Genomic DNA, 25,465 nt, shown 5'->3' on the forward strand with positions numbered 1-25,465 from the left:
TTAGGGTAGTCCATAATTCCATAGTGGTGAGAAGTGATTTTGTAGAGCATGCTGCAAGGTATCTCATTATGTAGTCAGTAATGTTCATGTCTGGGAGATTTAGATGGCCTACAGAGTATGCAGAAGTCAGTAGAGTGTTCCTGGAGCCATGCGATATTAACTTCTGATGTGTATGGTGTCACTTTTAAATTTTTCAAGTGCGTCCAAATGAATGGGTGTAAGTGATCAGAAAGGATGTTTCATAGTAGTCATCATTCAGTCATCTGCAGCCTTATCAGGGGTCCTATATGTTCCATACCATGACAGAGCCTCTGCCAGCATGAACAGTCTACTGTTGACATGCAGGATCTATGGCTTTTCTCCACACCTGTATACATTAATCAGCCCAATACCACTGAAAATGCTACTCATCACACCAGGCAGTGTTTTCAGTCATCCAACGGTCCAATGGCCTTGCATTAATCAAAGTTACTTGAGTGGGCCTTTAGCTGTGAAAGCCCATATCAAGAAGGGACCGTTGTACATTTTGCATGCTGACACTCGCTGATGCCTAAACTTTGAAATCTGTAGATTTCAGGCATTATCTTGTGAAACGATTCTTGTCAGCTGTCTGTGGTCTTATTCCTTCAGTGTCTTTTTCCATCTGCACCTTTGTTAGAGATTTGATGTTTTTCTGGATTCCTTATATTCACAATACACTCTTGCGGATGGTCAGACGTAAATTTAAAATTTCACTTCTACCTCGGAAATGCTGTGACCCATCTCAAGTGCCAACTACTAAGTCATTTAAATCATGATAACCTGGCATTTTAGCAGCAGAAACCTACCTAACAGCTACCTGTTGTCTTATGTAGGCACTGCTGACCACATCAAGTTATGTTGATTGGTTGAATTTCTCCTTTGTTTGCAAACACTCGTCTGTACCAGTTTTTCTGGCACTTCAGCGTATAATCTGCATTTGGGAATTTCTTCCATCAATGATGAAAGTTTAAGGAATGGAAGTTGTTTGTCACGTTTTTGTAGAGAAAGTTCAAATTTTTCTGCTCTCACTTATATGCCATTTCTAGGTCTTTGAAAAATTATTTTTTACAAATTAATTTTTTAAATATTTATTTTTAATTGAACCTCTCGGAAAAATAAATCTGCAGATAAGACACAGCAGTAAGAAATTCTGATGTTTTCTTTTCTTAAGATACATAATTCTGCAGGAAAAGACCGCTTATTTTGAAATTTTATCAATGTGCAGATCTGATTTAATGGTTGATGGCGTGGGATCATTCTGTATTTATCATATTCCTAATCAAGGCAACATGCAGAATGATACAAATAAATTCACTTTTTACAGTTACTATAATTTTTTTCATTAACAGGTGATTGGTTCTTTCTTGACGGATGCATGTGCCAAAAGCTCAGAGCTATGGGTGACTGCTGAAGCACTTGATGCTCTCTTTGATGTATTTGCAGAAGATCATTTAGATGATATTGCCAAAGAAATCAACTTAGTCGATAAACTAAATTCCTTAGCTCCTATTATGAAAAGCAAGGTATTAATCTTTCTTTCACTTCACACATTGAGTATGTATTTTTGTTTATGATGAATATCAATTCATATGGCAAAAGGGGTAGAAAACACGTATACTTAATATTACACTTATATCCTTTGTTGCTTTAGAACCCCCCCCCCCCAAATATGATTAGAGTTTGTTCCAATCAGGAAGGTGGCAGCACTGGGACTGTTTTCTTATTAAACTTAAACTTTTTTGCCAACCACAATTGAAATTGTTAGGATGTTTTAACCTGTGTTGATTGGACATCAAGCTATGTTGCAAGAGGAATGTTTGAAGATTTGGTAAGTATTCACAAACCTACAAATCCCTTGTCAGGATCTTTCCTGGTGTATTTCGCTTTCCACTAGTGGAAGAGAGGGATAACGTACCGTTTCTGGTGCAGAAAATTTCTGCCAAGTGGCTAGTTGAAATCACTTTAAATTTCAGGTCCTGGTAAACCTCTTTACAACCGAAATTATATTTTGAGAAAAACGAACCAGAATCTATGAAGGAGTGATTTTCTCCCAGTGTTACCACAGAAGCACTAGTCATTTCACCCTAAAAATGAATGGACCCAAGGATAGTATTTCTTGAATGCTATAAGATGGCACAGCTATCTCATTTTTGAAAAAATTCCTGTGAAGTGGACCCTTCAAATAGTTGGTATAAAAAAGAATAAATTTTTAGAAAAAGACAATAAGTAAAACTCAATTGAACTACAAGTGTGTCGGTTCATATATATATTTCCATTTATTCAACACCTATATACGTATATAATTTTTTTTTCCAGATAAAACAACAGAAGAACTCCCTTGGAGAACATCTTCCAATAATAATGACTGCAAAAACAAATTTATTGAGGTTTCTCAAATACAAAAATAAATTTATGTAACCATATATTTCTTTCATAAAAACAATGTGCATTGAATAAATTATGCTTGATAAAATCGTGTTAAAATTGTATTTTTATGTGCAAAAGTTTTCAAAGACCATCCACATCTATTTCAATATTTATTTCAAGATTTTTGAAAGAGCTTAAAATAAGTGTAATTTATTTGTAATCTTATCTGAAATTTCATGTGGATGACCATGAGCTTTTAAATGTTACAATGTTGACTGAATCTATAACAGTTATGAAGATAATTTCCCTTTCCATCTCACTTGATTTTAACTTATAAGGAATGTCATATAAATGGTATTGAATTATAATTCTTTCATGTCTGCATTATACAAATTTTCACGTGATACATGAAACTTTTTTTGAAAAAGATTCCTAATGTTTGGCATGATTTATTTATATCAAGTTATCAAAATCAGAGAATGTTAAAAATTTTTGGTATTGATGAAATTGGAAGTTTGTTATGGTAACACCAATATTTAAAACTTGCATGTGAGAATCTGATAGTGTTTAATGCAAACATGAAACTTTTCAATTCCAATAATGCATAATGATACGTATATTTTAATTGTATAGAATAACTTGAAGAAATATTACTTGTATCAAGAGGAACTTCTGTTTATGACAGTGCTCAAAAATGGAAGTTAAAATACACAATCAAAACCATTCTGGGCAAATCATTTTGACTAGAATATTTCAATTAAAAAAATGGATTTTTAAAATAAATAATTTAAAGATTTTTATAGCTTGGCCAATCACAAGTGACTTGAAGTTTTACCTCACAACTGTAAAATATATCTAAACTATAACTACCATATTTCTCAGCCAGTGCTTGGATTTTTAAGAAATCAATTTTCAGAAGCTTTCTTCCCCCCCCCCCCCCCCTCCCCATCCTTGCTCCAATTTAATGCTTATATCAATTTTTGTTTCAAGAAATCCGAATTTTGAACTATAATGTTTATAGTCAATATTAATTAAATTGTATTTTAATTATTCAGAAATGATTCTGAGCATTTAGCAGCCATTTTATATCTGCTTGTAAAATATGCAAAAGTATTAATTATGCAAAGTTTTAATTTTTTCATGGAAAGGTGGTCCCTTATGCCATGCCACATATGTTGGACAACTTTCTTTTGCTTGTGATTTTTCTAAACCAAGCACACCTGGGCCGAGAAATACGGTATATATATTATTGTAAATGTGATAAATCTATTATACATAATAATGAGTTATTACGCATACTTATCAATCGTCTTGGTAAGTTTATCTTTTTACTAGCAATTATGCATAATAACCGTGTGTTGTTGGTAAATTTAATAAATATTTGAAATTTATCACCTTTATCTACGATACCTTAGTATAATTGGTAAATTTGATACATATGAAAAAAATTCTGAATATGTGTGATGAATATAATCAGACCCTGATATAACAAATTTTATGATCATACTCCGATATAATACGTGCATGAATTATCATGTATATTATATAATACAATTTATCATGTTTACCAATGACCTGATGCTTGAGTATTATGCATAATCTCTGTAAAAGTGATATTTTTAGTACTTATTAAATTTTCCAATGGCACTTGGGTGCTATGTATAATCTCCATAAAAGTGATAGATTCAGAGAAATTTATTAAACTTACCAAAATGCTTGACGATTATGCATGTGATTATTATATATAATCAGGACCGTAGCTAGCCCCAGCCCTGTGGAAGAATTTGAATTTAGGCCCCCTTCGAAGTGGGTGCACCTACGTAGTTGCGGCCCAGTACATAACTGGTTATTATGTATGATAATACATTTACCATAACATATATTTCATTTTCATATTCTCCACATTGGTGGAAAATATATAGTGAAAAGATTCAAATATTTAGTTGCTGCATTAATATAGATTCCCGTTTTTTCCAGTTCAAAGAATGTTTTGTTGGAAATTGAAAATAAAGTATCTTCAAACATGAACACTTATTTTTATGCCCTTCATTTTAATAATGACAAAGTGATCTTCAGTTTCTCAAAAATGAATGAACATGAAATACGATCGAGCTTCTTAAAGTGCATCTGAGAGAGATTTAAAGAAAATCATATTCACTTTGAGTGGTAGAAATTCAATTGAATGTCAATTAAAAACTCTTGAAAAAAAATGTGAAAACAAACATAATTTATTATTGTAGTTAGTTTGTATAGAAAAACCACATAAAAAACAATTTCACACTATAAAAAATTTGTACATTTTAAAAAACTAAATTAACAAATGCACTTCAAAACGGAATGGAATCTATAATGCACACATCAATATATATATATTCAATATCAATTTTTCTTGAAACATTCATATACACAAAATGACTAACACTAAAACTTAAAGATATCTTTCTTTGATGTTTAACCTGCAAAGCATGTTGTTTGGCATGATTATCTGGAAAGCTGAGAGATGTCTGATTTGTTTGACTTCCATCATGATAATCTTTCAAATCATGCTTCTAGTGTAATTTAAGCGCCTTTAATGGAGTTTGTGTATATAACTTTTTATTAGGTCAGTTATCACCAACTGCATATTTTAAGATAAAATGCCTTGTACTTAACTGTGGACACCATGTTTATGGAAGCACATTTTAATTTTTCGAAACACAATTATAATTGGTCAATTTCAAATTCATGTAAATCTATTGGCAACATATTGTTGGAAAAAAAATCTGAGTACACCACATATGATATAACAATTTATCATCTAACAGTTAACAATGATTCATATCCAGCATGCATAAAACAATTTGGATTAGTTCATCAACACCTGTAAAGACAAGATTAAGTTAAAGTATGCCTTTCTTGAATTCAAAAAATTCATCAATTACAATAAGCTTCAATAAAAAATGAAATTTTCATACTCCATGAATACATCAAAAAATAACTCAATGAATAACAAGAACATACAGTTGAAAAATGAAACAGTTTGAATGAAAATACAGAGCGATTTTCAGCACCCCATACCCACCTAAAAAAGCTATTACATTGCAAAATAAAACTTCCTGGCTGAGATTTGATTAAAGGACACCTTACTTCTTTACAATCACAAGTAAAACACTCTAAGTCATACGCTTATGTAATTATGTGTAAGTAATGCTAAGAATATTCTAATACACATTCATTCAACTGCATCTCCACATCTGGAAGGATGTATTTTGAAAAAAAAAGTGAAGCAATTCCATTGCTTGTGCTGCTGATTTCTGTTTTGTAGTTGTCAATGAAATAGCTTGACACCTCTTTTATAACATCATCAAATAAAAATAAAAAATCAGAAGCCATAACAGGCAAACTGCCCTACAAAGTAGCTGGAAAAAGAAATAGTAATAGAAAGACCAATAAAAATATGGTTTTCATAGCCTAAATACAGCTACCCAATATTGATAAGTCAGAAAATAAGTAACTGAAGTAAAATATTCTGGCTATAAAAATATGTCGGAGGATGATGTCACACTCTGCTATTCATGTACGAAGGTTTTTAACAACTTTCTGGAAGTGAAAGGTCGTGGGTTCGATTCCCAACAAATGCAGTTCAATTTTCTCTCTTTCCTAAATATATCTTTGCATCAGCCAGCTGTTAAAAACTTTTGTGTATATAGAGTGACATCATCCCTGGATAAGTCGCCATCTGGTGGCAGTGTCAGCAACTGCGAGCTTTGGTTTGAGTTAGGTCCAATCGTCCATGTATGGTCCCGTTCAGTGCACATGAGCTCCAAGGAAAGATTGAGATATTCATTGCCTTTGTAGTCTAGGGCATTCATCTGGAAAGTGAAAGGACGTGGGTTTGATTTCCCGCAAAGGCAATTGAATTTTCTCTCTTTCCTAAATATATCTCCACATCAGCCAGCTGTTAAAAACCTTCGTATAGAGATATGGTTGTAATTCATTTAAAAACATGGATATCTTCTCAATTACGCCTACCCATCTCCTTATTTCTGTGTGAAAGTGTCTATTGTGAGGGAATTCACGGCATCAGATGGTAAGCTACTCCATGCATTTACAACCTTGTTGGAAAAAAATTCCCGCGATACAACCACCTAGAATTGTCCCTAACCAATGGAAACATGTCCCTGAGTAGAAGCAGTTGAATGATATCATAACAATATTTCATGATTCATCTTATCGATCCCATCGAAAATCTTGAATACTTCAAACATATCTCCATAATGCCTGTACATTGTTCCAAATAAAACACATTAAATGAATCAAGCCTCTCTTCATAGCTCAAACCTTGCATACCCTTTAGTGCCTCATCTTTGCATTCTTTCCACCAGTCTATATCTTTCTGAAGATAGGGTCTCCAAAATCGTGCGACATATCCTAGACAAGAACTAGCTTCGGAAATACGAAAGGATGACTCTAGGAGAACACGTAGAGAGCTTTTTGAGAATCAAATAGAGCATTCTATTTGCTATTTTGACAACCGTGGAGCGACGTTCAGAATACCTAAGGCGCTCAACAATGAGAATTCCCAAATCAGTGATCCTAGATGTAAATCCTTCCAGACAAAGATGTCACTCATTTGATATTATTTAAAATTTCTACAATCAATCAGCACCTGACAAGCTCAAAAAAAGCAAATGTATAATATGCTGTGATCATTTGTTGGTCTAAGGTTGAAAAGTCTTGGATTTCTGGCAAGGAAAAAAATGTCACATTTGATATCAAATTAAGCAACTTAGACACCTCCCGATGATACATACAAACCGCTAATGTTGGGTAACATGGAGAAAAATTAACTCGCACAGACAACAGCCTTTTGTCCAGAAAACCTCTTCTAATTCAAAACTGCTGTGGAAACCTTATAAATTACTAATCATCTTTAGATGAAAAACACGTTGGCTTATTATAAACCTTATAAATTACCAATAATTAAAGCAAAATTATAGTTTTAAATAATAAAAACTATACCTGATATCATGCTACTTGTATTCCTCTAAAAATTTCTCGTGGAATTGTTCCAGTTTCTGTAGCATAATCTTCAGCTTCTCTGGTTGTGGCAAAATTGTTGTCCTAAATAAAAAAATAATTATAATGGAACAACATCTTTAATTATAAATGTAATTTTAAGTTTTAAAATAAGCTTGAAATATATAATTTTTCATACATACATTTTTCTTCTTAGTTTGATTCAGGGAAAAAAACTTGCGATAAACTTTAACCAATTTCAAATGAATATTTGATCAATTTTTTATAAAATTAAATTTTCCATGAGAAATTTACTAGCGAGATGGGAGAAAATTTGCTCTGCCAGAAAAAAAAAACCAGTTATGTTTTTATTGCTTCGCAACACACACTCAGGTATAATCTATTAAAATACCTGAAATGATGAGTTCCAGGAATTTGACCAAATCCACTTCCAGGAACTACACAGATTCCAGTACTTTCCAACAACTGCATAGCGTAGTAGAAATCCGGAGCTTGGCCTAGAGACTGAAACAAACACATTAATTTATTTCACATGCAGTTACTATTTACAAATTTAACAGATTGCAACTCTACTCATATATCTTAGAGTAAAATAAATAAGGCTTTTGAGTATGTAAAATTTGCTTTCTTGTAATAAAATATCGTTCTGGTTGCATCCATGCGATGGATGTGTTTCTACTTACTTGGGCTTTCTGGATAGCTCGCTCTGGAAGAGTTAACTTTGGGAAAGCATACATGGCACCAGCGACTTTGTTGCACCTGATTCCCTTCATCCTGTTGAATGTGTCAGCTACAGAAACAGCTCTTTCTTTCAACGACTTTAGAACAGCTTCTTTTTCCTGAAATTTTTAAAATTAACTAATTTAGTTGTATCAACATAAACTTTGCTTTAAATACTATATAATAAATACTAAATATTTCTTTTAAGAGCAAATTATTTGGTTTTGCAAAGTGACTGCAAGAAATTAGAATTTATCATTTTGTACCTCTGTTTTTCAATAAGCATGTAATTGAGGACCCTCAGAGGTCTGAGCTATAACCAATAGTTGTTAGCCAGAGAAGTGTATATATTTTCAATAATAATCTTGTTTTTTTTTTCTTCTATGGACTACCTTTTGAAAGCAAAAGCAACGGTTATATAAATATCTTCAGACAGTGATTCCGAAAGATGGGATTATCGCATGAGTATTTAAATAGAGAAGGATGATGCATATATTATTTGCACCATCCTGCTTGGTTGTTTATCATGCTTTTAAATTTACAAAATGAAGGCCACCTTACTATCATTAAATAGCATTCATGCTATAAAAAAAATTTCATGTAAAAATACATACTTTCTGGAATAGCTCATACGAAGGCTCGCCTTTTTGTGGAGGGTTTACTACACAGTCAATACAGGCCTAACAAAACAAAATGAGAAAATATCCATTAACCATTTCTCAGCTCAATAAATTTGAAAACAAATGGATAGATCGCCAATACAATACGTGGAAAAAACTGGTCAGTAGTTAAACAAAATTATAGAACAAAAATAAATAAAAACCTTAACAAGCATGTGTAATATTAAGTTTATGGAGATCCGACTTAGCATATCGATGAATAAGCTACGCCTCAGCCAAATTTCTTTGCAACCGAACATTTTATTTATTCATTTTTAAGAAAAGATCAAAAATAATTGTTTTCTTTTCATGGGATTATAGGTATCCTTTCCCATGTTAGTAGATACAATGGCCAAAATTTCCAAAAATTTTTGTTGTCTTGACTCTTATTTGATAATCACATGCACAAAATTTAAGGTGCCAATCAATAGAGATGTTTTGGCCACCATGGCAACATGCGAGCTGTCAAGGGGCCATTCAAGTATGACGTAAGCAGATTTTCAGCCATTTTTTACCCCCCCCCCCCATTAGCAAAATTTCGTCAGCAGCTTAGAATATTTCATATCTTCAAAAAGGGGTGGTTGATTTGATGACGTAAGCAACCTTCAAACCCCTTCCCCCTCCCCCCTTGTCATCAAAAGTCAGCAAATCCGAAACGCCCCCTCCCCCGTTGATGCCTGACGTAATACTTGAATGACCCTCAAGCTCTGATGAGATTTATAACTAAACTAGCTATAATACCCGGCGCTGCCCGGGATTTCTTCAATGACGCTTTTTGGATCACGTGATATCTCCCTCTTTCTTTGAGGGACATGCAAACCGTGTCTAAGTTGACCAATATGGCGACTTCATGAAATAAACAAATCTAGATTTAAAGAAACATAGAAAGGAATATTTCCCCCCCCCCTTTTTTTAAGAAGCGCTAGGTATTTTGATCCCCCCTCCCGAACTTCAAGTTATCTATTTCTGCCTGTTTCTGCTTCCAAAAATGCTTAAAGCTGTGGAATTTCTTCGATGTACTATACAGACCCATAATTGATTTTAAAACAACCTAAACTATATCAATTTATGCAGTTGAATATAAAAAGACAATACAGAGAACTTAAATTTCATGCTTGAGAAGATATAAATAAAAAGTGGAAATTAATGTTATTGCCTGGATATCCAACTCAAAAGTATATATATATATATATATATATATGCCCGGATAATTACTTCATATTTAATCTCCTGGGCTTTGTATATCTCTAAGCGAACTCAATATTTCAAAAAAAAAATCGAGAATTCAATACAATTTTTAAAATTATTGACATGACAGAAAACATCACCAAATTTTCGCATTTCTACAGTAAAATCGGCAATTTTAACACTAATTTCTATGAGGATCACCCTTTCCCTGACCCTCAAAGCGATGCTGATGATGATTAAAAAACCTCATTACTGGGAGTATTGAAAATGTGGCAAACCATTATAAAGACATAAATTATTATTCATATAGTAACAGGATTAGAGAAGTAACAAACCATTGTAAAGGCATATACATGTCTGAAACGCATTGCTAGGGAACCACGGTAACCAAAGTAAACGTTCGGAAAGTGATTGTTGAGGCAGAGAAAGCATTGTTGCCCGACAGTTTTCTGCCCATTTGGGGCACTTGCCCTGCTCTGACGAAATTTTAAAGTAGCCTATCGTTCAAGTCGGGTTCCGTTTGGTATATATGCAAAATTTGGCGCCGATTGATCTAAAATTGTAGATTTGAATAGAGAACATACACACACACAGATAGAAAATCAATTTTATATATATAGATTGACACCTCACCTGTCCTAATATACTAGAGCATAGTCTTGCAGACACAGCCTTGAATAACATACTTTTCACTTCTGGGTCAAAGTTTGTGAGCTCGCAGTAGCCTCCACGCAATCCACACCTAAGGGCAAATAGATATTTTAAATAAAAAAATATACGTGGGGAAAGGGCCAGAGCCAAAATTTTTTGTTGGCTACACTGCATCAATTTTCCAGTAAATTTTTAATTATCACAGAGAGCAAGCAAACCAATATGACACTTACATAACAAAAAATGTAGGCGTTTGCCATTTTTACTTCGAAATATGGAAGTAGGATGTGCAGCACCCTTAGAACACAAAACATGTGTAATTTTCACAAAATTGATACATTACGGCCACAAATACACTCAGAACACACATTCTGACAGATATCAATTTGTTAGAAATTCTTCAGAGGAATGCTTATGAGGTGCATGTGTCAACATGTACTAGTAGTAAATTCATAGTAAAGAAAATCAAAACAAAATCATCTTGATCCCTGGGCCCATCAGAAAACTACCATTTTTTGCCTACATGAGGGATTTGTATGGGCTAAATATTAATACAGTTGAACGTTATCATGCAAAACTAAAAAGACCAAAAAAATTATTTTGTCCATGTGCAGCTATGGACTGTGATGACCTTAACCCTAGAATACGAACAAAAAAACATTCCGATTAAAAACTGCATGTTAACTACCTATACAACTACGTTTCTGAGACGTAGAGTTAGTATTCTAGGGTTAAGAATGGCACAGTATGTATTGTCTGTCAGTAAAAGCAGCAACCCTGGAGACTGTTTTTTTCCCCGTTTCTCCCTACTGAAGAATGAACCCTCTATTTCATGATAAAGGTCATAGAAGCTCATACGCCATCTTCTGTAATCAGACAATATTTTCAGCTTTCAGTGTGTTTCGTCATGTTAAAATGTATTTTAGTAGAACTAAGCAAAGAAAAATGTGCAAACTCAAGACCAAAAATGGGATATCTTTGTCAAGAACCCAAACTTTTGTTCACACTATATTGAAAAATTTGGATACCAATCATTTTTAACTTTCCCCCAAACCTGAAAGTGTGAAAAACACAATTTCAAAACAATTTAGACAATATTTTGCACATGAACCATTCAACTTAATGCTATCTCACCAATATTTCAACAGACATTTACAAAAATATTTCCTACCAATTTTGGGAACTAAAAAGTAAAATATTGAAAGAACATTTAAAAAAAAAAAATCGGAACATTTTAGGAATTAAAAAAAAAAGTTAAACACAAATTGTAAAAAACTAGGATCTTTAACTCACTTTTAATCCAATTAGAATTATCAAAATAAATAAGTTTCTTACTCTCCCATATAGCCTTTAGATGCAGACATGAATGACACCAGCTCCATCTTGTTGTAAGGAGCGCCCATTTCCATCATTACCTTTTTGAATGAATGGAACTTCATTCCTTCTGCATAGACATTGTCTTGGTAGACCTGCCATAAAGAAATATCATAGCAAATTATTGTCAATGATTCGTTACTGAACTAGCAAATAGTGTTTTCAGGATACAGTATTACCATACATAATTTACAGTGACAGAGAGAAATCCATCTTTGCTTTTAGTATCGTTGTATCAATTTTATTTAAGGGGGGGATAGTTAAAGATGTTTACTGAGGAATCATTAACTCATGGCCGGTTGCAGTATATAACTTTTTGAGAATTCACAGGGGTCTGTCCAGACATTCTTTTGTAAGGTCTTGTTTTTGTGAAAAATTTTCTTATTTTAGTGAAAAGGGTGATTAATTTTTTTAAAAATAACTAATTTTGTAGGAAGCAAAACAATCTAGTTAATTTATCACAAAAGAAATGGCAAATTTCATCAATAAAAATGGTTCCATTAATTTGTATTTAATAAAGGGTCGGTTTTTCAGATCCAAAATTTTGTGAAGGGTCTGGAAAACACACACAAATTTCAGCTGGACAGACTTGATTCATGTTTATTAAAATTACAGTAGATGCTTGATAATTTGAGGTAAACAGAACTGAGACCACCTTAGATTATTCGAAAAACAGTGGAGAAACTACTTTTAGAAGTGGTGGGCGGGTGGGTCCCTATATTGATTTTATGGTAAATATTAGTGGTGAAAAGTATTTAGAAAATACAAGGTCCATCACTGGGTTGGAGCCCCTTCAGCCTTTCAATTATAATTTGCTGTACTTACACATGGACCCTTCCAATAGACAAGGAGCGTGGTGTTAAAAAACAGAACTTATTTTCATTTGGCATGAATGTCGCTGTCCACTTGTTAATACAAGATATACAGAAAACTGGATGTTGTGAAGATATTTATCATTTGAGATGTTAATTTTTTTTTAAGGAAGGAAAAACTCATCTCTGCCTCTACTGGGAGTCGAACCCGGGTCCCTCGATTGCCGGACAAGTGCTCTGACCACTAAGCTACAGAGGAGATAGAGATTTTCCTTCGCTAGAGCGTATGTGTGCTGAACAGAACCGTGCAATGGACGGTGAACCGATGAGCTATTAGCTGATCGGTTCACCATCCATTGCAGGTTCCGTTCGGCATTCCTTGTATTATTCTCATTTGATGAATAATTAAATTGTTGTAATTTGTTTTCTCTGGACCTACCTATCCCTGTTTAATTTCACTCTTCTTGTTCTCAATTCACCTGTTTAATTTATTACATATTATGGCTGCCACAACTGTGACCTCCTCTGGATCCAGTGGTGATGCTTCAATCAGGCCAGTCATTTTGGGGGGGGGGGGGGACCTGGCTTTTGAAAATACACTAAAATTGGTAAAAAATATATACATACATTGAGTGCATGTTGTTTGCCCCCACCCCCCTGGAAAAAGTTGAAATGACACCCCTGGGGGGCTTCAATATAAGTTTTAATTTTTATTATTTTTTACAATAGAAATTTACAATAGAAGGATGTCTAAAAAATTCTGGCCTGGGAACCCACCAAAACCATCAGCCTAGGAACCAAGATCCCCTTCATTTCCCGTCAACATCCCATTCAAACTGAAATTACTCACGCTCATAGGGAAAAATGGGGAAAAAATTCTTGGCAAACAAAAATATATGTCTCGTGAGAAGGAATTCCAAAACATTCTAGCATCTCTGATTATCCAGACCTTGAACTTATTGAATTATTATCGACACTACTGCGTTTATTTTTTTTAAAACTGGGACTTCAATATTGTAAGTTGATCGTAGTGTGTGGATCACCTATGGATGATCAAGCAGTTTAAGGATTAAAAAAAACATCAGACACTATAAAAACGGTGAAGTAATAATCCCTCTATTTCATGCAGAAGATTTGTTACAAAAAAGCAAATGTTCTCATCGTAATAATTAACTCACTTCATCAGCCATCAGGAACAGATTTTCTTTTTCAGCAAACTTCACAATTTTTTCAATATTATCCTTGGACAACACAGATCCTATAAAGCATGACCACAAAAAATATATTGATCAATAAATGAAACGGCTCGATTTATTCAGCTAATGCAAGCATGGACATTAGTCTCACTGAAGTCCAGAAATTGATTCGTTGGATTTTGTCTGTGAAGCATGCTTATTTTTTTTAAGATAAAAAAATACGTGTGATATTAGAACATATCTGAACACCTCAAAATAACTGAGGACATTACTTACACGCCACTGTCTCAGGATAAGCTGATACATAGTTCATTTTTAAAAGTGCAGACATATGCAGACAGGCCCTTCAAAATATGTACTCTTTGTTCTGAATACAGATACAGTCAATGCTCGATTTTACAAACCTCCAATTTACAAACTGCATGTTTTTATGAACTAATATTCTGGTCCTAAACGATATACTATTTCTTTGAACATCTTTCTCATTTACAAGCTATTTTTCACCTCCGTACAAGTTTGTAAAAATGAGTGTCGACTGTATATTATATTCCTCTAACAATAGACATTTCTCTAAGCATTTCTAAAAGAAGGGCTGATACTATATTTGTTTTCTATTAGCACCCTCCCAAATTATTTCAACACACTTTTCAACTCTCTAGGAATAATGCTGTGGGTATTAGAAAAAAGTTCTGAAAGGACATATGGTCACATTTCAAACAATTTAAATATATATATTTTTCCTTTTAACAATTTGAATCTACAATAATTATATGGATTCCATAAATGGAAATGATGTTTTTAAAATTTTGGGGTTGATTCAAAGAGTAAAATAAATGAAGCATTTTAACATTAAAATGACAGGGCCTGTCTCACATAAGACAATGGGGCTCGTGCCCCAAAGCCCAAAAAAATTATCTGTCTTTTTTAATTTAGTCACAGCCCACATGCCTCTCCCTTCCTGTTTATGCCTCTGCCTCGGGCCCAAAAAATCCATATTTGCCCAGTGCCCGAACTTATGAGGAACAGGCCCTAAGAATTTTTAGCGATTAAAAGTCAAACAGTGTGTAAATGTGAAAGTTGTTTAATTAAGAGATATATAAATGAGGATTTTTCAGAATTTTATTCCAGAAATGAAATGCTCTATACCTGTAGGGTTTCCAGGATTGATAACAACTAATGCACGAGGATTGCATTTTGCACGCAACTGGTCAATGGCTCTTTGCAACTCTTCAATGTTCAAGGCCCACTCGTGGTCTTCATCCAAAAAGTAACTAATCTATGAAGAGAGAGGAAATATGTTGTTCAAGAAAGCAATCAATGTCACACAAGAATGTGATAAAATTTGAGTAATTTGTTACACGTGCAGTAGAGTCTAGTTTATCCGACATTCCATATTATCCGACGTCCCACCAAAAAAAAACTCATCAATCAACAACAAGAACTGCAAGTTGCGAGTGTGAAACTAAATACATTGAGCAACAAGAAGCAGCTACAGGGATCAGCATAATGATGTGACAGAGATGGCAAGACTTGGCAGCGAAGAAATGACATTCATCGTGAAAGTTGATGATTTAAAGAAATTTTTGATCGCAGTCTAAGGACAATGTTTTAACTGTATTTAACTTCAGAATATTCTGTAACTGTAAGTTCATTTTGTCTGTTGTTTTGTTATGAAACGTGATTATCGGGTTTGTAATGAGTAAAATTATAACATAGTTTGACGTTTAATAAGCTTATGGGCTTTTTTCTTATCAACTCCCTATTATCCGACATTTTCATTTATCCTAGGGTCTGCCGGCCCATTTATGTTGGATAAGCGAGACTCTACTCTACTGTACTAGACAATTTAAAAAGGATTCACAGGAATAAAAACCAATTATCTCTTCTTTGTAAAAATTGCTCACCTGATGCATACCATATTCAGAAATTGTAGCAGAATACAATGGATATTGTGGTATTGGTACCATTATTCCAGGCGGTTTACCATTTTGTGTGCTATTCACAAGACCCAATACAGCCTTGAAATCAAGAGAAAAACCAAACTCAGAGATTTTCAATGTAACTTCATATTTGCAATAAGAATCACAACATTATTATTCAAAAATTGTAAAAAGATTCGATCATTGAAATGAAGTGATTTCCATCATATACAGTGTCATGAAAAAAAAAAATCGTTTTTTAAGACCCATTGATTAGTAAACATAGGCGGAAATGTGGAGTGGGGAACATGCGCCTAACATAAAAAATGCTTGAAGGTGACCTAATGTATGTGTGTCTACATGTACTGACATCATAATTATTGCGCCCTCCACTAGAACGTCCATCTCTGCTTATTGCAGTAAAATGTCTGAAAATGATCTGGTGGATAATTTATAGTATTTGGGTTTGCTGTCATGCTATCGTTTGGGTACCATAATGGACTCAGATCATGAAGATCCAGGTTTGAACCCCACTGATGGCATGTTGGTGGTCAGCTGAATCTTGTTTTCTATAGTTTCCAGCTTCAAGGCATGAGTGCAAGCCGATCTCTCATTAAAAAAAACTCTCCACAAAGAGCAATCAGGTGTTCAACATTTAAATATTCAACAGGAAAATAACCTGCCTATGTGTTTGCTTCTGAATTTGGAAGGCAGATGGCAGCACTTCTCCAACATATGACAAGCATTCACCAGAAACAAATTTAATGTTAGATGCACAGCACATCTTGACATATACCTATTCATTAGGAGTTCCTCAGAGAAATTTTTGCGAAGTATGTGTGTGCTTTAGTGGAAGTAGTATTAGGTTTAATCGTTTATTTCAATGTATGAGAGTATTACCAATTAAAGTTGCATGCAACGGAATTAATTTTAATTAAAATTAAATTTTTATGTCTGTTACAGAAACAACTGACACTATCCTCAAGGATCACAGGTTGAGAAACTCGCTCTAAAATACTATGTTCGAAAACAATCATTATCATACTGGTTATTATTAGGACGAAAAAATATTACTTTCACTGCTTCACTGGCACCAGTGCTGAGAATGATGTTCGTATAATCAGAGGGAATGCCATCTCTTCTCTCGATATACTGAGCAATATGTTTTTTTATGACTTCAACACCAGTACTATCGCTGTAAGCTCCTGTGAAAATCCAAAGCGGTCATTTATTGTATATAGAATATACATAATTGCATAGACACTGCACCAGAAATATGTGTACATTATACATAACTTCACAACACAATATGAATAGACCTACATATGAGTGAATCAAACAGCTATGTGCAAGATTTAATAAACCTATTAAATCTCTTTGAAACTATGTGAAATTTATCTTGCACAATGCTATACTGTGGAATAGTTCCATGATCAAATCTTACATTAGTGACATCACCTGAGCTTGATTTTCTCATAAGCACCAGGGTCCCTACAATTTGAGACCCACACTACTTATAACAGAAAACTCCAGATTATTCAACACTCGTGGGACCAGGGGGATCAACTTGTGATAAAAAAAAAATTTCTCTTTTTTTGATTCCTAAAAACACACCATAATCTCAACTCAAATGGGGGTTTGAAGATTCACACAAACCCGTTTCTACCATTTACCATTTGTTTACTACTGAATATTCTGACATGATTGAACACTTAAAATATTATTTTTTATAAAAAAAATTCTCTTTTGCCCTGTTCACATATAGAGTTTGATTTGAAACAATAAAGCACATTATATACAGTCAAATCCCGATAACGAACTCCAAGAGACAGGAGAAATCACTTCGTTATAATGAAATTCTGTTATAAAGAAGTTCTAGGTTTTTGCATTGTTCTCATGAAAACTTATCTGGGGATTAGAAAAGTGTTTGTTAAAACAAGATTTTTGCTATAACAGAATTTGTTAAATGGGGAGGGGGATTTGACTGTAATAAAAAACTTTTTTGAGTAAAGTTATTGTTTGCTTAACATCCATACCAACGCTATGACCACCACAACCTTCCAATATTGTTTTGGCTCTTTGTTTTACATCAGCTGGAAATTGGTCATCATCCATGAGCTTTGGATACGTACACAGAGTTAAAACCTACAAGAAAAAAATCACCCATAATCTCGAAAGAATAATATTTTCTATAACAATTCGCATGTAACTGTTTTAAATGAACTCAGTAATTTACAGCCCATTCTCCTGGTCAATGCCCTGACATTAGATGCTTAAAGCCAGGATGACACTATAAAATTTTTGAAAAAGTACTTTTATAAAACTTGAAAAATGCAACCAGTAAGCAAGTTGGTTAAATTCGAGCAAATGTAACGAATAGGCTTATTGGTTGTGTTTTTCAAGTTTTGTAAAACATCTTTCATCAAATTTTTGTAGTGTAATAACAGCTTAAGACACAGTATTAACAACAACTTTCGTAGGATGAGTAATTTTCTCAAGAAAAAATTCTAACTGATATTGATTTTCTATATTTTTTATCATCCAACATAAATGAAAGCTGGATTCATTTACCAACAAGATTTGCGCAAGTATAGAATGTTTATTCAGTTAAAATTACTGTAGATCAGGACTTAAAAAATTGAGTCACCAGCAAAATTTCATAGATATCAAGCATTCCCCCCCCCCCCCCCCGATTTTCATGATAACAGACACACTGACATAATTTTCGATAGTTTTGTGATTTCCTCAGCCTTCATGCATAAAAAAATTTGCCATCAATGTCAATTTTTTAAGGGGGTCACATACCTCTTAACATGGAGAAAAGTTACGTTTAAAAAGCTATTATATTGAAAATACTATTTAACCATTGATTTATTAAAAATGTTTTTCACATATTTTTGATTAAATATGATATCCTATGCTGGTATAAAATTTTACATATCTTTAATACTTAATTTTTTTTTTAATTTCAAAAAAATACATTAAAAACAGCTTGCGTGCATGATAAAATGACATTACATCAATGTAACCATACAATATTAAAATTAAAATGAAGAAAACAGATCATTTTATAAAATGAACTAAAAGATTTAAATTGCATTGACTCATTCTTATTTAAAATTTAAATTTTCAAAAATTCAAAAAAAAATATTTTTTATAAATCAAATGTTTATGAATGAATCTGAAATCTTTTAGCTCATTTTATGAAAGGAACCGTTTCCTTCCTTTTAATTTCAGTATTGTATGGTTACATTGATGTCATGTCACCATGCACGCAAGCTGTTTTCTGTTTTTGGAAATTTTTTTAAAAATTAAGTATTAAAGATATGTAAAATTTCACACCAGCACAGGATAGCATATTTAATCAAGAATATGTGAACAAAATTTCTAATAAATCGATGGTTAAATAGTATTTTTAATGGTATTTCAACTTTTTCCCATGTTAAGAGATATGCGACCCCTTAATACTATGGTGGGTACCTGGGATTTGTCAAGCCCTGCTATAATAATAATATATACATATATATAAATGATGCTTTCTTTTTTTTCTATAGATGGTACTGTGTACATCTGAATTGGTACATATTTGACTATGTGGATAATTGAATTAACCAATGTAGCTTGTTTCCAATCAAGTTGAATAATCAAAGTTCTTCTCTATGAATTTTCTAATGATAAAGTCCCATAAGGTCAACACTGTATTTGCTAATGACATGAGATAAGAAATAAATATTTTAAGTTGCAATTGAATAAGAGAAATTTTTTATACATGGATTTTTTTTCAAATGAAAATAAAATAAAAATTATTATTATTTACCTGACGAATGAATGTCAATGGAGTTTGTCCCATGGCATGGCAATCACCAATATTAGCCCTTATAACCTCAGTGAAGGGCTTTTTCTCACCCTAATATTAAATAAAGAAAATGATTAAATTCACCAAAACAAAATATGTAAGAATTTGCAATAAATTATGTCGAAAAACACATTCTTTTTTTAATCTGACCTCAATAATCAATGCATTTTCCCCGATATAATTTGTAAAAATATTGAATAGTTAAAAATACATATATTGTTGCAAAGAATCACCAATAAGAATAACTTGATGAAAATATTAGAAGCTTGGAATGGAAATGCAACTTATTGTTAAATATAACTCTTCTTGTTTGTCAAAGACAAATTCATAGCCGTTTGCTACAGTTGTGATTAAAGCTCTATTTTTTTTTCTTTCTGTGTGTACTCAATTTTTATCTGCATGATATAATGACATGCTTTGTATAAACTGTGTATATTGTGATTTGTATGTGTAAGGGAGCATTTTCACAGTGAAACTGCATGCTTGCACAGCTTTGCAAACACATTTTTTAATGAATGATAGGTTAGTGAGATATAAGTATAGTCACACCTCTATAAGTGGATATACGATAAAAGAATAAACTGGTTGTGCATAATTCCTTTGAGTCTTTTCCTCTTTCCATACATTATTATAAGAAGAATCGAATGAGTGGATAGTGCTTTAGTAGATAAAAGCTAAAAGTGAATGATTCTTCTTTGTCCTCCAAAAACTTTAAAATTAACACTGAACAATGTAAACACTGAATGAAAATTTCTTGTAAAACCTATGTAAGAAGAATGTGTATGTTAGAAATTTACCTGCATAATAATTTTCTATTAGCAAAATTCAATAAAGTAACTTCTGAAATGTCCTGATAAGTGGATAACACAATATTAGTCCCAGAAATATCCAGCTAGAGAGGGTTATCTGTATTATGTATATTTTTTTAACTTAAAGAAATAGAAATTTCAAAAATCTCAAAATTTAAATTAGATTATAAAAAATGAAATACACGGGTGTACATAATATGTAATTATTCTTAAATTTTTTTGGAGTAGATTGTAAATTGTCTGTGTGGAAGTCTGCATAACTCATTGCGTCAGTTATTAAAAGTTGTGGGGACGTTCAGCTCAATGTTTTAATTTATATCTATTAAATGTTATGAAGATTTTGGCAAATATTGGGAAAAGAGGTAATGCAAGTTTATGCTCATACAAGATAGATATAATGCAGTTTCTGCCGAACACATCCTTATTAGAATGAAATGATGAACCTCTCCACTAATTATACAAAGTATAGGTGGCTGGATAACAAGCAAAGATAACTGGAAAGAAAAGTCACATTCCTCTGTGGGGAATCAAACCACCAACCTTGCACTTTCTGGGCATGTGCTCTACCATTAAACTACAGAGAATAGACATTTTCTTTGCCAAGAACAATGTGTTCCTTTGGGCTGAACAGGACTGCGCGAATCCTTATTGGCACTTACCTTGGCTCCTGCAACGTGATATTTAATCTGAATAAGCTCTAGAATTTATAATTTTCACATCAAAAAAATCTTTAGACACATACTAATTGTTGATTAATATTATTGTTATCTGTTGTTAATGTTAGCAGTTAATGATCTTACCAAGCAGATTGTTCTTAACCAAGGGTTCTCAGAGAGGTTTCAGGGTGTCCGTGAGTTTGGATGAGAAAACAGTTGGTTTACTGTGGAGCGGGATGTTATTTTCTCAAAAACTGAAAGAATGCCTTTCTGGATATTAATGCTGCGATGAACTTTGGAATGAAAAGTTTGTTGTCTCCGAAGAGAACAAAGAACAAAACACTTGCAAGAGGACCGGGTTCGATTCCCAACACAGACAACAAACTTTTCTTTTTAAAGTTCCCCTCTGCATTAATATCCAGAAAGTACTTTTTTTATGAGCTATAAAAGCTTATATTGTGCTGAAGTATCAACAAGAGTTCTTGAAGCTCTTTAGAAGAAGAAGAGGTCATATGCCTTTGTCTTAATGGCACAAAGGGTCAGAGTTGCTGAAATGTAGAAAACATTAAGGGAGCTGAAAATCTGCCAGTTGTTCTGTCTATAGGAGACTCTGGTCCTTATACAGAAAGGGAGAGTTGCATCTCATTGTATATTCATTAATCATGGGGGCTCAACCCTCTCGAATAATTTATTGGTTGGGGGGGGGGGACAGAAATTTAGTGCTTCTTATATGGGTATCATAGAGATGGTGGCAAATATTGGGGAGGCTCACGCCCATGGGCCCAATAAAAGTTTACACCTATGTTTATGGAACACAAACCCCTGAGAGAGATAGAGAATTTGGCTATATTTAAGAATAGATATATCACATAGCAATTCAACAATACAAAATGCATATACATAGGCCTACAAGTACATAAAATTAGCATAAACTTTAATGTTGATTAATAATCAGACGCACTTATAACAATGTAAAAAAAAAAACCAGGCTTCATAAACAGATAAGCAATTCAAAATTCATAGAAAATGGAAAAACTTCATTAAGTTGTATGTGAAAAAAATTATGTGTGTTCATTATAAGGGAGTTTGACTGTATTTGCATTCCCTCACATAACAAATGTAGTGGGCATTAGGCATCAAGGGCATCCACATAGTATTTTGCAAGTGATTTGATTGATGTTTCTCCACTTTTAATTTCCCAATTAAGATTTTCGTAAGTGAATATTCAGATTACAGTGAATTTCAGTGGAAATATTTGGATAAATAAGGTTAAAAAAAAAAAGGTTAGCTTATTCAAGATTAATTGATAATTCACGCAATAAAAAACGGAAATAAATTATCAATTTTTTAACCTTCAAGAGCTCTTTCTCGATTTCATTCGCTCTTAGCACCAAAGGTCCACGGACAGCATACTCCATCCTCCGGATATTAGGATTAATGTTATCGATGGAAATAGTTTTACCGCCGGTCATCTTGAGCGATTTCCCAGTACAAAACGGTCGAAAATTTAACAGCGAAGAAGCAGCAGCTGTAGTATCACGACAACCTCTACCACGGACGGCAACCACCGACTCCAACAGGGCGGTAAACATCAACAATTCACCGGATGAAGTATGCGCCGACGCCGACGGCTGCTGGAAGAGATGGATAACGCGCCGCCGCCGCTGCACGTTATTACAGCTCCTCGTCGCTATCTTCCCAGCGCAAGTTTTCAACAGCATGATTAATGTTTATTTATTTTTCTTTTTTTTCCACGTCAATGCTTTTCCCTGTATTTTATTTGCATGAACAGCCTTGAGACGCAATATTTCGCCTACAATAAAAAGTGTATTGCCTCGCATACGAAAGTGGTCGGCCGTGAGCTTCTGCTGGTGTCCCGAAAAAAACCAACGATGTATGTCAATAGGGTTCGCGACTTCGCGTTCTATTTTTTTCCAGCTCGATAGTCGAGTTCCGTCACTCGTTACGAAGTTGCTTCATTTCTGTGTAGATTAATATTCACTCCTAGGCCTCACACACACACAAAAAACCGCGTAATATCTCCTATCTAAAAGGATTTCGATAACTTATACTTCACTCTCTTCAAAGACTGGTCTGATTATGAACTGGAGGAAGAAATTAGCGAAAGAATAAGGAAAAAAAAAAGAAACCTTTAATAATATTAGGCGTTTTTCCTTCCCCTTCTGGAGGAACTGTTTTCATTTGTTGGGATGGAAACAGATGTATTTCAAGTGGCGCCTTTCCTACAGGGAACGGGGCCGCTTTTTTTTTTTTTTTTTTCCTTGGCAATGACCCAAGGTTCAACCACAGCTGGATAATTCCCAAAAAATAAATAATTTTTCTTTAAGCCTTTTCCTTCTGGTTCTTTCCCGTCGTGAGATTCGACGTTAGAAAGTACTTCGAAAAACAATCAATGCCTATGGTGAAAGAGATGTTCTGGATTATTGCCACGGCTACTTTTGAAGTAGCGGTACGTTTCCGTGTCTCGAAGGCATTGGCGTACGCAAGGGGACCCCCCTTCCCTTTAGCTGAGATTGTAGTGTTATTTTGCAGGAAAAAACGTAAAACCCCCTCCGAAGGAAAAAAAAAATCTGAAACCCCCCCCCCCCCTCCTCGAGAAAATTCTCCGTAGGCCTATGCTCGAAGATAACGATAATCAGTTTCACAAAATATGATCATTTTTACCCAACTTTTGTTGAACAAAAATTATTTTTTGATTCTTTTCATAAGGAGGGGAGGGCCGTCTCAATATCACCATGGGTCCTCAGGCAAAGTGATACTCTGAAGCATTATTGGCGTACGCAAAGGGGGGGGAGTTGTAACCCCCCTCCCCCCCCCCGAGCCAAGATTAGTGTTATTTTGCAGAAAAAAAAAGTAATCCCCCCCCCTCCTCGAGAAAATTCTGCGTACGCCTCTGCTGTGAGACTCCTAATTAACTGAAAATACTGTACACATACTGCTTATAAATTTCTATGCTTTCTCTCGAAAATCAGGAAATCATAGCATCAATTGTCAGTATCACGAGACCCCCCCCCCCCTCAATATCAGGGTCATAACTAGGAGGGAGCAGGCGGGTCTAGTGCCCCAGACCAGAGGGGCCACCAATTTCACCCTTCAACTTCCCCCTTCATGTAAGTGGCGCCAAAATGCGTGCTTGCCCCAGCAGGCCAATCACCTAATTGTGGCCATCTCCTTATGCATTGAAGGCCCCTGAGCCATACCAGGGTGGGTCCACGACCTCCTAAATTACACAGCCCTCTGCACACGTGATCAAGTAAGCTGTGACGACAGCAACAGTTCTCTCTCTGCCGCTTTCCCGAGCCACGACCTCCTAAATTACACATTAGCTAGGTGATTATCTAGGTGGTCTTGATGGGTCCATAAGATGGTACTTTATCCAATGACTATAGGTGAAATGGGCGACTTCAATGATGTCACGAGCTTTGCGCGTAGGCTTTCTGCTACAGAAGGTGTTGCAGGGGCGTAGCCAGAAATTTCGTTCGTGGGGGGGGGGGGGAACCAAAGTGACAGAACAATGGATTTAGCCATCTTTTTCCCTTTTTTCGGTCATTTTGTCACATTTCGGGGGGGGGACCAGACCCCCAAGTCTCCCCCCCCCCCGCTACGCCCTTGAGGTGTTGGCACTGATCAGAAACACGGATAGGGCAGAGAGTGCGTTGCTTCAATCACACAGTGGTCAAGTCACATCAGCGGTAATTTACGTATTAAACAGTGGAACCCGCCATAATGGATATTCCCCGTTGGGCGGATATAGCTGGATACCTTCTGTTAAGAGTTTTTTTTTAATTATGTCGACGGGCCTCAATGTATAGTTTTCTGTTCATTGACGGACCCTCCTCGTCATGGCCTCCTACAAGGGTGGGACTGAAAGGACCGGGGCCGCAACTAGATGCTTGGTCATCATCATAAAATGAAGATCGATATTTGATGCTGCCAGCCAGGAGAAACCGCAGGATGAATGCCACTCATCTACAGGAACAACTTTGGACAGTTACTGGAACCAGTGCTTCAACTCAAACTGTGAGAAACCGACTCTACTTTATTGGTCTTTATGCTCGCAGACCTATGGTGTAGCTTACTTTGACCAGACGCTACCGCAGACGGTGGGCACAAGAACATGCTAGTTGGGGAAGGGCAGACAGCATTGGTTGGGGCTGAAATGAATGGTCCAATGTTATGTTCTCGGATCAGTTCTGT

General features: G+C 34.6%; 2 protein-coding genes across 2 annotated transcripts in view; one reads left to right on the plus strand and one right to left on the minus strand.

Moving 5' to 3' along the window:
• The window catches only part of LOC149075836 (HEAT repeat-containing protein 3), a 47,657-nt gene extending 45,162 nt beyond the window's left edge, over positions 1-2,495 (plus strand). Inside the window, exons 14-15 of the mRNA XM_089243351.1 lie at positions 1,371-1,544; positions 2,338-2,495. Coding sequence (XP_089099477.1) covers positions 1,371-1,544; positions 2,338-2,439 — 276 coding nt within the window. The 3' untranslated portion in view covers positions 2,440-2,495. The remainder of the gene's footprint in view (positions 1-1,370; positions 1,545-2,337) is intronic.
• LOC149075837 (alanine aminotransferase 1) lies at positions 2,275-23,378 on the minus strand. The gene is made up of 14 exons (XM_089243352.1): positions 22,600-23,378; positions 19,744-19,833; positions 17,963-18,071; positions 17,001-17,131; positions 15,912-16,025; positions 15,154-15,283; positions 13,990-14,069; positions 11,961-12,094; positions 10,608-10,716; positions 8,742-8,807; positions 8,091-8,246; positions 7,799-7,911; positions 7,390-7,491; positions 2,275-5,248 (listed from the first exon to the last, which is right to left on the minus strand). The coding sequence occupies exons 1-13, from the start codon at positions 22,966-22,968 to the stop codon at positions 7,401-7,403; spliced, it is 1,692 nt and encodes a 563-aa protein (XP_089099478.1). The 5' UTR covers positions 22,969-23,378; the 3' UTR covers positions 2,275-5,248; positions 7,390-7,400.
• Positions 23,379-25,465: the final 2,087 nt, after the last annotated feature.

This window comes from Pholcus phalangioides, unplaced genomic scaffold (assembly GCF_987345545.1).
Source record: "Pholcus phalangioides strain wild (caught in Gottingen) unplaced genomic scaffold, Ppha-v1.0 ptg000015l_1, whole genome shotgun sequence".
Lineage (NCBI taxonomy): Eukaryota > Metazoa > Arthropoda > Arachnida > Araneae > Pholcidae > Pholcus > Pholcus phalangioides.

Bases quoted from the DNA above. Each gene is read 5' to 3' on its own strand.
- LOC149075837 (XM_089243352.1), bottom strand. From the start codon at position 22,968: ATGCTGTTGAAAACTTGCGCTGGGAAGATAGCGACGAGGAGCTGTAAT. The intron at 15,284-15,911 runs GTGAGCAATTTT...CTCTCTTCATAG, and splicing joins CTGAATATGGTATGCATCAG to ATTAGTTACTTTTTGGATGA. The intron at 12,095-13,989 runs GTGAGTTAATTA...TCTTTATGGCAG, and splicing joins TGTTCCTGATGGCTGATGAA to GTCTACCAAGACAATGTCTA.